Source organism: Panthera leo, chromosome C1, assembly GCF_018350215.1.
Source record: "Panthera leo isolate Ple1 chromosome C1, P.leo_Ple1_pat1.1, whole genome shotgun sequence".
NCBI lineage: Eukaryota > Metazoa > Chordata > Mammalia > Carnivora > Felidae > Panthera > Panthera leo.
In genome coordinates this window covers 11,006,650-11,021,673 of record NC_056686.1, presented here as the reverse complement: position 1 = coordinate 11,021,673, position 15,024 = coordinate 11,006,650, and the positions used below count along the sequence as shown (strand labels likewise).

General features: G+C 50.6%; 1 protein-coding gene across 11 annotated transcripts in view; it reads right to left on the bottom strand.

The window, feature by feature from the left end:
* The window catches only part of FHAD1 (forkhead associated phosphopeptide binding domain 1), a 134,901-nt gene that overhangs the window by 90,319 nt on the left and 29,558 nt on the right, over window positions 1–15,024 (bottom strand). For 10 of the 11 annotated variants that reach the window (XR_006206768.1, XR_006206769.1, XM_042954231.1 and 7 more), the window contains exons 4-5: window positions 11,451–11,718; window positions 2,489–2,598 (exon numbers count right to left, since the gene is read on the bottom strand). Coding sequence is in view for 9 of the 11 variants with exons in the window: in XM_042954231.1 (XP_042810165.1) it covers window positions 2,489–2,598; window positions 11,451–11,718 (378 nt within the window). In the remaining 2 variants the exon portion in view is untranslated. Of the gene's footprint in view, window positions 1–2,488; window positions 2,599–5,703; window positions 5,844–11,450; window positions 11,719–15,024 lie in introns of those variants that run through there. The other variant, XM_042954237.1, reaches the window with a different exon arrangement.

Below are 15,024 nucleotides of genomic sequence, written 5' to 3'. Positions count from 1 at the left end.
TGGGGTCGGGGGGTGGGGGGCGGGGGAACAACTGCCAGCTGACTTTACCCCCAGGTGTAATTGCCCCAGTTCTCCACGTCTCCGAAAGAGAAGACTCTGCAGCCAAAGAATGTGTTAGGCTTTTCCCCCAAAGGAAAAGAAAATAAGCCCCAAACTTCTCACCAGAAGTCATCAAGACAGCGTCAGAAAATCTGAAAAACAAGTCCTCAGGTGTATTTGCAAATGGAGCTGCAGAATTTCTGCTTTTAAATAGGCCCTGCTCTTCCCGCCATTTTCCATTGGTCGGAAGAGGGGAAACGGCTTTTTTGTAGGCCAGCTCATTTCCTGGGGACCTCGCTACCCAGTCAGCCTCACGCCCTGCCAGCTCCCTGGCCCAAGGAAGGACAGGGTTTCCGACTTGAGGAAGCCTCTCTGACATTGCCAGTTGCTGCCAAGGGCCTTTCTCTGAATGCCTGCAAATGCTTGCGGCGAAGTTTCAAGGGATGGCATGAAACACCTGGGCAGCCGCGTCTGTTCCACCCAATTAAGGTCAGCCGGGCGCTTATCGTTTATGCAACAAACATTTATTGAGCAGCTACTACGCGCCAGGCCCTGTGCTGGGCTCTGGAGCACCAAGAAGCCTGCAGGGTGTGGTGTACACATGCAGCCTCTGCCTTTGAGAACAAGGCCCCCCTCCCCCCGTGAGAACCGCCCCCCCCTTCCTTGAGAAAACACGCCCCCTTCCCTGTGGTCTTGGTAGGGCCGTCAATCATGTGCCCGGCTCCTTCCTGTCCCGCCTCCCATGTGCACGTGACCCAAGCTGGCCAATCAGGGCTTTCTCAGAGACTTGGCGCATCTGTTACCGAGGGAGAGCATCTTGCCTCCTCTTGGATCACGAGCTTTAAACTTAGAGGCTTGTTTGCCTGAGTTGGTCTTTTCCAACACATGAAGCCAGCGTGCCGTTAGAAAGCCAAACTCCGAGGGAAACAGAAGGGAGAGATCAGTAGTAGGGAATGTTCTGGTGATCTTACTTAAGCTCCTGTACACCTAGCCATGCCTGAAACTGGTAGGCTTTTAAGTTTTCAAGAAGATGAGGCAATAAATGCTTTTTGTTTTGTTTTGTTTTGTTTTGTTTTGGTTGCTTCAGCTGATTTGTTTATTGGCACTTTCATTTGAAGGAGTTCTGGGAAGTCAGGGCGTAAATGGCTTATAAATAGAAAACATTATAAATCTGGTTGCATAATATTTCCAGCGTAAAACTGGGATGGATTGAAAACCGGCTACAGATGCTTTGCAGCTTCTGCCAGCAAAGCAGCAGAATCTACTGCCCCGAATGAGGGCTGGGCCCGTGTCTTGCTTTGACCAAGGGAATGTGGCCGAAAAGATGGGAGAGCGATCTTCAGGCAAGTTCTTAAAAGGCCGTAGAGCTTCTGTTCTGGCCCTCCGGGAAGCCCGGGGCTGCCGTGCTGTAAAGGAGCCCCGGATACTAAACCATGTGCAGAGAGATGCCCAGCCTGCCAGGCATGCTGGCTGAGGTCCCGGACGTGGAGAAGAGGCCATCCCAGACCACTGGCTGGGCCAAGGGCTGGCTGACTACAGTGGCATGAGCGAAGCCAGGGGACACCAGCCGAAGAACATTCCAGGTCAACCTGTAGATGCTGGGAAGTAACAAACTGCTGGTTTTTTCTGGTGTGTGTGTGCGTGCGTGTGTGTGTGTGTGGCGGGGGGAGGGGCGGTTTGAGTAGGCTCCACACCCAACATGGCGCTTGAACTCACGACCCTGAGATCAAGGGTCTCAGGGAGACCAGCCCAGGAGCCCAATACATTACTGTTTTAAGCCACTAAGTTTTGTTGTGGCTCGTACACAGCAATAGAGAATTGGTGACAGCATCTGAGCCTGGCTTCTTGCCTCTCTGCAACGCTTCCAAAGTCTGGTCCCCGGACACCTGCCACTTGACGTCACAGATTCCCACGCCTAACCAGGACCCCAAGTGGTTCTGCTCCTCACAAACTTGGAAAATTGCTGCAGGCTCAGGCCCGGGAAAGCAAGATAATGCAGGACTGCCTCTTTCAGGATAATTTCAGGGTTATGTCTATGCAGGGAGACATCAACCTGGCTCCTTCCCAGGGTGGCTTGAATTCACCGGTTCTGGCCCGCATTCCCATTTCATTCTAAACCTCTCTGGTTCTTCAACCAACCCGTCTTCGCTCAGGCCTCGGCATCAGTGCTCACGCCTTCCCGCCAGGAGACGTGTGCTCCCCACCCGTGTCCCACCACTCGTGGCTGACCAAGCAGCTACCGTGTGGGAGTCAGGAGTACCAGCTTCCAGGTTAACCCGACCTGGGGTTGAATCCCAGCTCTGCCCCTCACACGGCGTGACCTTGGGCAAGTGACTTAACCTCTCTGAGCTTCAGCTCCCCCATCGGTAAAGTGAGGGGGGTGCAATCTCTTTTGAAGACGGTGAAGATTCATGAGCTAACTGAACGTCAGGTGCACAGGACCCCTCACCTTATCCTGCTGGTCTGAGTCCTGGTCCGCATAAATCTCCCCGGAAGGTCCTGCCTCGGGAATCCCTTCGGCCACTGACGGTTCCGACAGTTCCACAGCGTTGGTCCACACTAACACACAAGATCAACAGAGAGCGTTACCTTAACATGGTGAGGGTCCCTAAGGTCTGGGAGGCTATTTTCAGACTAACCTCATAGTCTTTCCCCCCGTTACTAGAAAATACAAAGCGACGCATACGCTCACTGAGCAACGGCGAACACGCGTGACAGGAGTATGAGAAAGGGACAGAGCTGCCTCATCCCACCCAGGTCGCGGTGTTAACCAGGCCGGTTGGCTTTGGTGTGTCTCTTTCTAGGCTTTCCGCTAAGCCACGTAGGAGCCGATGACCTGGGGCAGGCCATTTACTCTCGCCAAGCCTTGGTTATATCACTTACATGTTAGTCTCTGTTATAAAGGGCACTCTGAGGATTAAATGAAGTAATGATGTACAGCAGGGGCTGGCAAACCACGGACCTAGGGACAAACTGGCCATCCAGCTGTTTTTGTAAATAAAGTTTTATTGAAACAACAGCTACAGTCATTCACTTATATACTGTCTATGGCAGCTTTCCAGCCACGAAGGCAGAGTGGAGTAGCTGTGACAGAAACCATAGAGCCCACAAAGTCTCAAATATTAACAGAAAAAGTTTCTCATTACAGAGAAAGTTTCCTACCCCTGAGCATTACCTTAACATTCAGCACTAAATGCCAGCTATTTTTTATTGCAATTATATCTTTAAAAGAATGGATTTCTATTGCAGAGATTTTTATCTAGCTCATTTTTTCACCTTACAATGAACAAAAACATCTTCCCACGTCACTATCTATAGCTATGACACATTCCTTTTTCTTTTTTTTTAATGTAACTAGGAGTTTGTGCCTTTTAATTCCTTTATACTGTGTTTTTTTAATTATATTTTTAAATGTTTATTTATTTATTTTTTTGAGAGAGAGAGAGTGTGAGCGCCAGCAAGGGAGGTGCAGAGAGAGAGAGGGGGGACAGCGGATCCGAAGCTGGCTCCCACTGACAACAGCCAGCCCGAGGTGGGGCTTGAACTCACAACCCATGAGATCATGACCCGAGCCAAAGTCAGATGCTCAACTGCCTGAGCCACTCAGGCACTCCTATACTACGTTCTTTTTAATGGTGGCATTGTAGTCCATTATACAAGTGTGCCAAACATATTTTTTTAACCAGGATCCATTTTATAGATGTTTAGGTTTTCCTGATTTTTCCTTATCCCCCGCCCCCCAATATTACAAGGGTTTTTCATGACTTTCTGGAGTCCTGGCATCATTATGTGTGGAGGTCCCACTCTGCACACAATCCACTCACACGAACACCGATTAAATTTTTTTTCAGCGTAGAAACTTTTGAAAAGACTTCTGGATTTCTGCTTTTGAGATCATTTGGCTTTAAGTGGTGTTTTAAATCTCCACCTGACTGACTTCTGGGCAATCGCTGCACATTCTTGGCTTCTCGTGAGGTGAGAAATTGAACCAATTGTTTCCAAAGGTCACGAAACGTTAATGAATGTTAACACTGACAATGAAGGAAGTACACACCTTCACGTTTGTGGGCATTTTATTTAATCATTCATTCGCTTTGATTCTGCATTTTGTATTCATGCATTTCAGGGCCAGTGATTTTCTGCCCCACCCAGGTCTTGAACGTGTCTGTGGACTCCAGAAGCATGAGTGGACATAGTCAAAGGCCCGGAGGAGCACATGGCCTTGTGCGTTGGATGAGCGGCTGCGGCCACAGTATCCCTCGCCGCGCAGAAGGAAAGGGGCCTGGGCTCCTGCACCAGAACGGGCTGGGATCCCGGCGATGTCCTCGTTCTACCTTGGGGCGGGCTGGATTTCTTATCTGTTCCTTACAGGCAACAAAACAAATTGGCCAAGCAAAACTCTTCCAAGAGGGGAGGAGCAAAAGCCTTCTCAGTTGTGCCCAAGCTGGTCTCCCTGTGGAGGCAAACTTATCCGAAGTCAGACGCCTCCTGGTGTAGCTGGACCTTGGGTCATGTCCCATCCCGGGTTAACACCGGCCATCGCTTCCCGTGCTCTTTTTACAGGGTCTCCACGTTCCTCCTCTGGGAGCTCACTCTTCAGCCACGCCGACCGACTCCTTGCACTCCAGCCTCGGCACTCACCTTCCACCTGGAATGCTGTTCCCTCGCCTTTGCACTTCGGGGTAAAGGTCGCCTACCTTTCCGGGGATACCCTCCTGATCCCCCAACTAAGTCGGGTCCTTGTAGTTATGAGCTCACAGGGTACCGGGCACCTCGGCTGTCGGGTGTTGTCGCGGTTACCATTTGATAGACGTTGTTCTGTGATCCTCTCGCTAACGTCCGTCTCCCCGACTGAATGGTAAGTTCCGTGAGGTTGGGGACCATGTCTCAGTCTGTGCCCCTTGAGATGAACTTACTGCTGCCATCTGACAGATGTGTAAACGGGCACAGAGAGGGAAATCCTCTGCCCAAGCTCACAGGGCTTGAAGAAGGCCGAGCTCCTGTGCGAACCCGCGCCTGTCTCAATTCTGTTGTGCACTTACGGACCGGGAAGGTGTTGTAGGGTAACAAGAGCTCAGGGCCCAGCCCGCTCATAACCAAGAACTCACAGCGGGCTTGTTGCCTTCTGCGGCACCAGTGCTTTGCCTACGAAAACGCTAGAGCTGACAAAAACGCAGTGAGGCAGGTGCTGCTTCAGCCCCCCCCCCCCCCCCCCCCCCCCCCCCCCCCCCGGTTGAGAAGCCCAGGTGCAGAGAGACGGAGGCCACGCATCCGGCAAGGGGGCAGTCGGGTCCGACCCCGCCGGTCTGGTTCCAGGACCAGCACACTGCGGAGTGGCGAACGTGGGAACGAGGCCGTGAACGAGTGAACGAGGAGCTTGGGAGCTGGTTCACCGTGACAGACCCCGTCAACGAGGAGCCCTTCCGCACGTTGTCTCCTTGGCAAGTGACTGCCAAGGACTGGATTGGAGGCGTCACAAGACGGAGGTTTAGCAGCTGCCTGATGAAACCGGTAAAGAGACCAGCTGCCCGAGTTGCCCAGGGGCTGCGGGGCTTCCTGGGACGGCGGGACTTTCAGCACCAAGGCCGGGAAAGACCCAGACAAACCGGGACGAGTTGGTCTCCCTGGAAAGAGTTGAGAAAAGCAAGCTCCCCACCCACTTACTTGGTTTCCTGTCACCGTGGTGGGGGCCTGCCGCTCTGTGGACAGGGAGGGGCCCTGCTGGGTGCTCTGGGCTCACCCCGCTCCCGGGAACGTGCCTCCCACGTCCCGTCAGCATTCCGCGTGGGGGGCGCAGGCCCCGCACCCAGGGCCCAAAGCACCAAGATGGCGGCTCCTTGTCTCTGTCAGGCACTTCCGGCTTCCTCCCTGGGGAACTCCGCGAGGCCCTGCCGCGACGGGCTGGGGGAGGGGCGCGTGCCCAACACAATAAGGGGCAAGAGAAGGGCTTGGGGGGGGGAACGCCGCTCGCTGGTTCCAGCAGCTGCCTGTTCTCCGCCCCCCAACATCCCCCAACCAAGTTCACGATTAGAAAATTTGTGTTCAAAGCTCACTCCCCCCCACCCCACCCTCTTGGGCCCTGAGCCGTTGGATCCTAACTTAACTGTCTAGTGCAGTGCTGTCTGATAGAAAAATAATGCGAGCTATACATATAAGGCAATTTAAAATTTTCTGGTATTAATTCCATTAAAAGGGTAAAACGATGAAATTAATTTTGATAACAGATTTAACTCCGTACGTTAGAAAAAAAACCCACTATCATTTCAACACATAATCAAGACGAAAAAGATAGAGACATTTTACACTCTGTTTCTTTGGGGCACTATGTCTTTGAAATCCAGTGCATCTTAACTTGGAAGCTAAATTTTCAATGGGAAGCCTTGATCTGTATTTGGGCTTCACAAAAACTTGCAGTTGAAGCAGATTTGCATACTCAGGATGTTCCAGGCGCACTTAAAACCTTCCAAAAACTGAATCAGGTGTCGGTTTTGAAATTTAAATTAGTGGAAATTAAACATATAGTTCCTCAGTCACATTAGCCACGTTAGCTCAATCCACGTGTGGCTGGTGGCTATCACATCTGAAAGCACTTGACTGGAACATTCTCCCTTTTGTTCTCCTACTTCACTTGATCTCTCCTTTCCTGCCAACATCTATAACTGGGTTTTTTTTTTTTTAAAGGAATACAGGAGAAGTGAGACAGACACACACACACACACACACACACACACACACACACACACACACACTAATTCTACGGCAAAGGCTTTGAGTATAACATCCAGCCGGATTCTGGAGACCCCTGTGTCACATTACTGATGGTCACAAGGCCTGTGGCTTAGTTTTTCAATATTCAGCAGACTCTCTGTTTGATGCTATATATGTGCAAGTTGTTTACTTTTCAGCCTAGGGGCAGTCAGTCGCCCCAGTCAGGAGTCCCCACGCTTGGGGTGGCCGGGCAGCATTACACTGCACAGGCCACAGTCCAGAGGCAGGCGACACCGGAGGCTTTCCTAATTAGCAAACCAGAGGCCAGAAATAGGTTTTTAGTTGGCCTATTACCCTTGTATGCTTTAAGGCCTATTACCCTTGTATGCTTTATGTTAGAAACAGGCTCCCAAAGGGCAAATGCACGAAGGTATGCCTGCCGGTCGGCTGAAGTACTGGGGAGCCCTGTCCTTGTGCCCCCACTCAGGGAGGGTCCCGTGTCCAGTCCTGGTTTAGATCTCTGCTGTCTAATGCCATCTCTGGGAGTAACTCCGGATGCCTCTGTGCCCCTGTCATGGCGGCCTTGAATGAGCTTTTCTACTAGGTGATGGTCGGAGCCCTTAAAGGACAGAGTCCAGACTTCATCAAACCTACAGAATAGGCTGAATGATGTTTGACATCCCTTTGCTATGTTTACTGGAAGTCTGCATGGGTTCGAATTTATCTGAGACTTGCTTTCCTTGCACCCAGGCAGGGAGGTGCTGGAGTGGTTTCCTGTCACCCGTCTCAAATGTCTTTACTGGCTCCTAATACCTATCGAGGAGAGACCCCAAGGGCCATGTATGACCCAACTGGTTTAACTCAGTTCAAAACAAACCCTCTAGTTGCTGGATCATTTGGAGGTCCCAGTGGGGAGAACCCCAAAGGAGGGATGGGATGGCTGGGACAGTGGGATGGCAGGGATGGGGGAACAGAGACACTTTAAGAAGTTTTAAGCGGTGGCTATTTGCCAAATGGGAGAGAAGTTGCTTCAATATTTTCACAGCCATCTGGCTCTCCTGGTGCTTGTCAGATAATTATCAGTCCTCACCAGGGACAGCATGTGGGTGCCTTAATTATCAGCGTGTGGGTGTCTTTAGGATTTGGACTGGGTGCTTTTCGTTGTGTGGTGGCCAGCCTCCAAGATGGCGCCAATGGTTCTTATCTCCTGGTACTCACATCTTTGGATTGTCCTCTCCAATAGTGGATGGACTTTGCAATCATCAGCTCAGCTGCCATAACAAAAGAGCACAGACTGGGCAGCTTAAACAGTGGAATTATATTTCTCATAGTCTGGAGGCTGAAGTCCAAGATCAAGGTGGCATCAGGGTTGGTTTCTCCTGAGGCCTCTCTTCTTGTCTTGTAGATGGCTACCTTCATTCTGTGTCTTCACATGGCCTTTCCTCCATGTGCAGGCATCCCTGGTGTCTCTCTCTCTCTCTCTTCTTATAAGGATCCCTTATAAGAAGTTTTAGAACACATTGCCTGTGGTGATGCGGAAAGCAGATGTTCCTAATGAACTGGGTGATGGAGCCCAGGCAGAGTGCTGGAAGGTGCCACCTGCCCTCTTCCTGGCACTTACCATGAACTGCAGGAGGGGAGAGAGGCCAACAGGGGGACTGTTGAACCACAAGGAGCTGGGACTTGATAGGACTTGAAAATTCCCTCCCTCTCCAGATGGCAAATGAAATGTGAGATGTGGGTTGGGCAAAGACCAAATCAAGGGCACTCTCAGGAAAGCACGCTCCAAAGATGAAGCTGAGTGTAAGACTGTAATATCCTTTGTCAAGAAAGCAGAGAGATCCAAGCTGGCGTGTCAGGGAATGATTCGGGAAAAACCCAGGGCTTCTAAGAAGGGCTGTCCCTCCCATTCTCGGCAGGAGCCCAAGGCAGAGGAGGGTTTGTGTCAAGAAGGCTTTTGCCTACTAGGGTGAACCCCAAGAAGGAACACTACCAGTGTGGACTGACGGAGATGGAGACCCACAAAAGCAAGAGAAGCCTATGACCCCCACACATCTATAGGCAGGTAGCAGACTATAAAATTGCACAGCTGCAAATGTGATACCTCTCATGGAAAAGGCAGGAGGACTCAGAGGGCCGAACCAAGGAACCAGAGGGCAGAGGCAAGAGCCATGAAGGGTCATTTCTGGGCAAGAATAGGTCTAAGTCCTAATAAAGGAACTTCCAACATTTTCCTGGCTGGATTTCAGAATTGCTTTGGGCCAAGGACTCCTGTGTGTTTCTTGTTTTTCCCCTTTTGAAAAGAAGGCATGTCCATAAACTCTGTCCCACCAGACTATGTTGGGTGTACGAGGGACAGACAACCCATGTCTTCAGTTCACAGTCTTCAGATTGCTGGCAATGGTATGTAAGAACGTGAGCTTAAGGAGCTACACCCAGTGAGCTCCATCTGTACCTGGACTTGATTTAGATGATGAGCTTCTGGAATTTAGACTGATGCTGGAATGGGATGAGACCCTGGGCGGGGGGGAGCGCTTGGGAGAGGGTGAGGGAGTTGTGCAAGTGAGAGGTGGTGAATCATTGAGGACCAGAGGACAGACTGTGGTAGCCAGTCTCCAAGACAGGGCTGCCAGGAGGTCTCGCCTCCTGGTATTCAGGCCCATGGGGAGTCTTATCCACACTAGACAGAGCTGACCTGTGTAACCAGCAGGGTATTGCAAAAATGACATAGCGGCTTCCGAGGCTTGGTCCTAAGAGATGTTGTGGTTTCCATCTTGCTCTCTTGGGCCACCTTTTCAGGAAGAGCCAACTGCCATTTCAGGAGGACATTCCAGCAGTTCTCTGGATAGGTCCGTGTGGTGAGGAACTGGGGCCTCCTGCCAATAGCTATGTGAGTGCGCCATCCTGGAAGCAGATTCTCCAGCCCCAGTCAAACCTTCAGATGACTGCAGCCCCTGGCTGACAGCTTACCTGCAGTCTTATGAGAGACCCTGAGCTACAGCCACCCTGCTAAGCTGCTCCCAAAGTCCTGACCCACAAAAAGAGTATCAGATAAAAAACCCACGTCTGGGTTTTTTGTTTTTGTTTTAGTTTGGGTTTTTTTGTTTTGTTTTATTTTGCTTTAGGCCACTACAGTGTTTTGTTTCTGTTTTTTTTGTTGTTTTTTTTTTGAGAGAGAGCGAGAGAGCATGTGTGCAAGCAGGGGAGGGGTAGAGGGAGAGGGAGGGAGAGAATCTTAAGCAGGCTCCACGCTCAGCGTAGAGCCCAACATGGGGCTCGATCTCACGACTGTGAGATCATGACCTGAGCCGAAATCGAGAATCAGAGGCTTAACCAATTGAACCACCCAGGCAGCCCCTTGGGCCATTAAGTTTTGGGAGAATCTGTCATGTAGCAATTGATAACATATACACCGCATGTTAATTTTACATCAAAAAGACAGACACTGTTGAATTCTGATTAATGGTGTATATACTAAAATATTTAGGAAGAAGGCTACAGACGTGTGAAATTTATTTTGAAATGCATCAAAGATGGATTAATGAATGAATAGAGGGATGGATAGACAGATATGCAGTAGAGAGTATAGCAAAATGTTAATGGTGGAATTAGGTGGGAGGGTCTCTGTAAAATTCTTTTTACTTTGCAGTATGTTTGAAAATTTTCATATTAAAATGAAAGGGGGAAATGGCTGAGTAATTTCTCAACTTCATTTGATGTTGATGGTCCACAAGGGTTCATTTGATGATGATAATGATGATGATAGTGGTGAATATAACTGCATTTCATTTACTCCTCAGTTTGTATATTTCACAAAAATAACTATTATTTGAATGGCTGAGGGAGGTGATCAGGTGAATGGTCGTGAGTGACACCAGGCGAGGGTGTGGAGCCACAGAGAGACCTGGGGACCCAGAGGACAGAGAATGGGATCTTCACATCACAGGCATGGAGGAAACCGGGGTCATGCCAAGGACTAAGTCAGGTCAAGCTGGCTACTCTGCCAGAGAGGCCAAGAGGATAGTGACAGATAGGAAGTCCCCTCCCCAAATGTCATGAAGCCTTCAGGGGAAGAGGGTGAGGGAAGGAAACTGTGAAGATTGGTCCCCAAAGTGACCAGGCTGTGAATGATAGTCACCGAGATAACTAGCCTTAATCGGACTGAAAAATGTTAGATCAGACTAGATTGAATATGTCACGTCTGGGATGTAATTTTCCTCAATGAGCCTCAGCCTCCTGTCATCTGTGAAATGGTAATAAAATATTTAAAAGCTCCTAAGGCTGTTGTGGGTGAGGGGCATTTTGGCTGCCCATATTTCTGCACATCTGAGTCAAAGTTGTAAGTTTACAGCCTGCTATGTATTCAGATACACACACACACACACACACACACACACACACACACACACACACACAGACTGACACACACCCATGCCCGCACGCTCGCCACGGGGGTACCGATGTGTGCATTTGTGCAGAGCACAAAGTCTGGAGGGTCAGGCCCCAGAAAGTCAACAGGGGGTGCTGGGTGGTGAGGGTGACAAAGGATCTTTAACTGTTTTCTTACTTTCTGTTTATCCCCGAGGTTTCCATAATTGACTATGTTCTACTTTCAGAATCGGAAAAAATAAGCAAAAACCGAGACCCACCCACGTGGCTATAAGGCCATCCCCAAAACCACCACTGGAAGCGCGAGCGAATACCTTGCTTGATGATGGGAGGCCTGTGGATGCCATCCATCACAAAGGAGAACATCTTCCCTCCGGCGCTCATGGGCCGCTTGTGACAGGCAGGAGGGACCATGGTGGGCCTGGGAACCCCCTGGGACCAGCTCCTCTGCACTGGTGCTGGCCGGATCCCCAGGGGGAAGGGCATCTGCAGAGGTGGGGGGGACTGCTGCGACTGCTGTGTGGCCGCAGGTGGCTGTGGTCTTGGCCAAGGTACCGGGCCACTCATCCATGGGGAGGAGACCTGCAGGGGCAGAGAAGAGAGTCAGAGGAGGTTCCGATCAGCTGGGGGTGGTCTCCACCTTTGTCCCAGCCATATAATTGCTGCCCTAGGGCTCAGCTTCTAAGTCACTTCCCCAAGGAAGCACCCCCCCCCGCCCCCCGCCAGACCATCCCCAAGTTTGGGATGGCAGGCCCCACTGTGGGTCACATTGCACCATCACACCACCAGTTCCTGGGGACAGCCTTCATGCGGCCGAAAGGGTCACTCACGGGCATCACCCTGTTTGATACACCCAACACTCTGTCACGAGACTGAGGCTGAGCGAGACCTTGTGACTTTCCAAGATCCTAGATTTGCTGGTGAGCCTCTGAGCTGGTAGAACGTCACCTCCAAGAGGATAAGGGCTGTCTATCTTGCTCACCCCTGTGTCCTCAGCACCTAGAATAATGCCTGGCACATACAGAGCATGCCCTCCAATACTGCTTGAAAGAATAAATGAACAAATCCCTGAGATTCACACCAGGCTCTTCAGGACCCCCAGCCTGCTTTCCTTCCATCCACACTCTGCATCTGCTGGGCACTTCTAATGCCATCTGCCCCTCTGAAGCCAAGAGCTCTGGGATGGCAGGGACCTCGCCTGTCTCTTTAACCTTTGATCCTCAACATGTACCACACCCGACTCTTGGGAAATGCTCCATAAACGTCTACTGAGGGATTGTTTCATCATCTGACCCTTGGAAGAGGCCTGTGGCTACTTTATATGGGAAGCACACCCAACCCCATCTAATCGTGGACAGACACGTGCTGAGGGATGCTGACACCTGGCTTATGCCTGGGTTTAACGCTTCAGTGGTGGTTTCTCCCTGGGCCTAGTGGTTCAACCGTAACATTGGGGTGTGCTATCATTTATTGTTCCTTCCTTATCTATTTCTCACGACAGTCCTGCCGAGCAGAACTCCTATATTACAAAACGACTCCTATATTACAAACGAGGCATGGTGAGGTTAATGAATTTACCCAGGCTCAGGTAGTGGTGGGGAGGGAATTGGGAATGAGGTCTGATGACTCCTGTCTCTGTCTCACCTCCCCCACTCCAATTCTCTTGGCAGAAAAAAACACACTGAGTTCAAAGGTTTGCCACTATGTAGGGCCACACATCTATTCCCCCCTGCCTGGGGCTCATGTGTCTCCTGTAGACGGGAGAGAATATGAACTCAGAGACACATAGTGAGAGAGAGACACTTCCAAATACGAGCACCTACTCATAGAACTTCCTACAGCTTCAGTTAGATTTAAGAGGAAGATTCTCCATTCGTTCAGGCTCTAGACTTTCCCCAGCAAGTCAAAGATCCTGTGCGTTCTCTCTGAAGACGTTTTCTTGGAGTCTGTGAGGACAGCGTTCAGGGATATCAAGCTCCAAGCTCCAACTGCCTGGGGACATCTGGCCCATCATTCATAATGACACTGGCCCACTTTAAACCTGCTTCAGGAACGGACTTGGCAGTGTTCCAGGGCTCTGTTTCTTCCGCGCACTTTTCCAATTTCTCTCCAGTGTCAACATCTCAGCCTCTCCACCTGTGCTTTCTTCCTTTCGTTATTCCCCAGGGCCAGGGTGTCCCGCTCCTGCCCTACACTAAGTTCCCCATCCATCCTGTCTCCTCCCCACCTCGGAGGGTCTGTCTTGCCTCAATTATTCCTATAACATTTTCCCACCAGTTAAATAAATATTCACTGGCCCATGGGCCAAAGGTGAGAAGGGGTAAATTCTAATGTGCTAAAAAACAAATCTGGAGGTTGCTGGGAGGCGTGGAAGAACTCCCCTTTTGTGCTGGGATCCGCAGGTCATACGCTCACCGCTAACTAACGGCAAGGGTGCCAGCGGGAGTGAGCCCGTCCGGCACGTCCAATACCATCCACTTCCCCAGGGGGCAGCCCAGACCCCACTCAGCTCTTTTGGAGCGTCTGGGGAATCCCCCGCCCAATCGCTGAGCAGCTTGTGGGTGGGGCTAAGCACTCAGCCAATCACATTCCCCGGCCTCAGTGATTGGTTCAGCGGTGAGGCGTGTGATCCAATCAGAGCCGAAGGGACCCAGGGAGCCCGTGGCCGGACACCAGGGTCTGGGGTGGTCTGCGGACTTGACAATGTAGCCTGCCTGAGGGAGCGGAGCCGAGGCGTGGGGAGCTAGAAGCCGCTGTTGCTTTAATCGTGGTAAATCACACGTAACGCCACATTTGCATCTTAACCGTTTTTAAGCGTACAGGTCGGGAGTGCCAAGGACACTCACGTGGCTGGGAGACACATCTTCAGAAGGTTTCCATCTTACAGAACGGAAACTCTGTCCCCATTAAACACCACCACCCCCTTCCCCCTCCCCCAGCCCCTGGCACCCACCATTCCGCTTTCTGTCTCTGAATTTGACTCCTCTAGGGACCTCAGGCAAGTGGAACTGTACCTGTACCGCCTTTGTCTTTGGGCGACTGGCTGATTTCACTGAGCATTGTGTCCTCAAGGTTCACGCGCGTTGTAGCAGGTGTCAGAATTCACATTTTGTTTAGCCATTTTGGGGGGCACTTGGGTTCCCATCGTCACTGGCTACAGTGATGATGGCTGCTGTGAACGTGGCGCTGCACGTGGGGAGCTGGCTTTGAGCCCTGGCTGGGGCAGTACCCTGAGCTGCTCAGCCCCGGTGAGGCCGGCTAGAGCTGGTTTCTGTCACTTGCAGCCCAGAGCCCTAATGATAGGGTCCCTAAGGGGGAAGGAGCCAGGGACATATACATGCACAAAAGGCTCCATTTGGCTTTTCGGATTCAAAAATAAAATTATAAATAAAATTATAAGGCTTTTTGTTTTCTTTCTCAAGCTTGTTGGTTGAGGGTGGCTTTAGTTGGAAGGTAAAAGTTGATTTTCTCTGGTTTGCATGCTTGCTCTATAATAAGCAAGGTCAAGGTTTTCTCAGAAATCGCTGCCAGTACATAAGGAAACAGGCAGGGGTAAAACAAACACAAGAAAAGGACTCACGTTAAAAGCTAGTTCTGGGCTGTGCTCACATTAGAATGTACCCCGAGCTTGGGGTCAAGGTCAGTTATCAAGAAGTCTGTTTTTAGAAACGTGAGTTTAAAAATACACGCTAATGCCTTTTTTCTTTCCCTTTTCCCTTTTCTCTGACCATATGGTATGTTGCATGTTTTTTGTTGTTGTTGTTTTTCAGGGAGCATATGTTACACTCCTGATTTCTTCCACACTGTCTTTAAAATAGCAGGTTGTCAACCACCTGGATTAGCCAGGCCACACCCGCTACTGAATTTGTATCAGCTTGAACAAACACC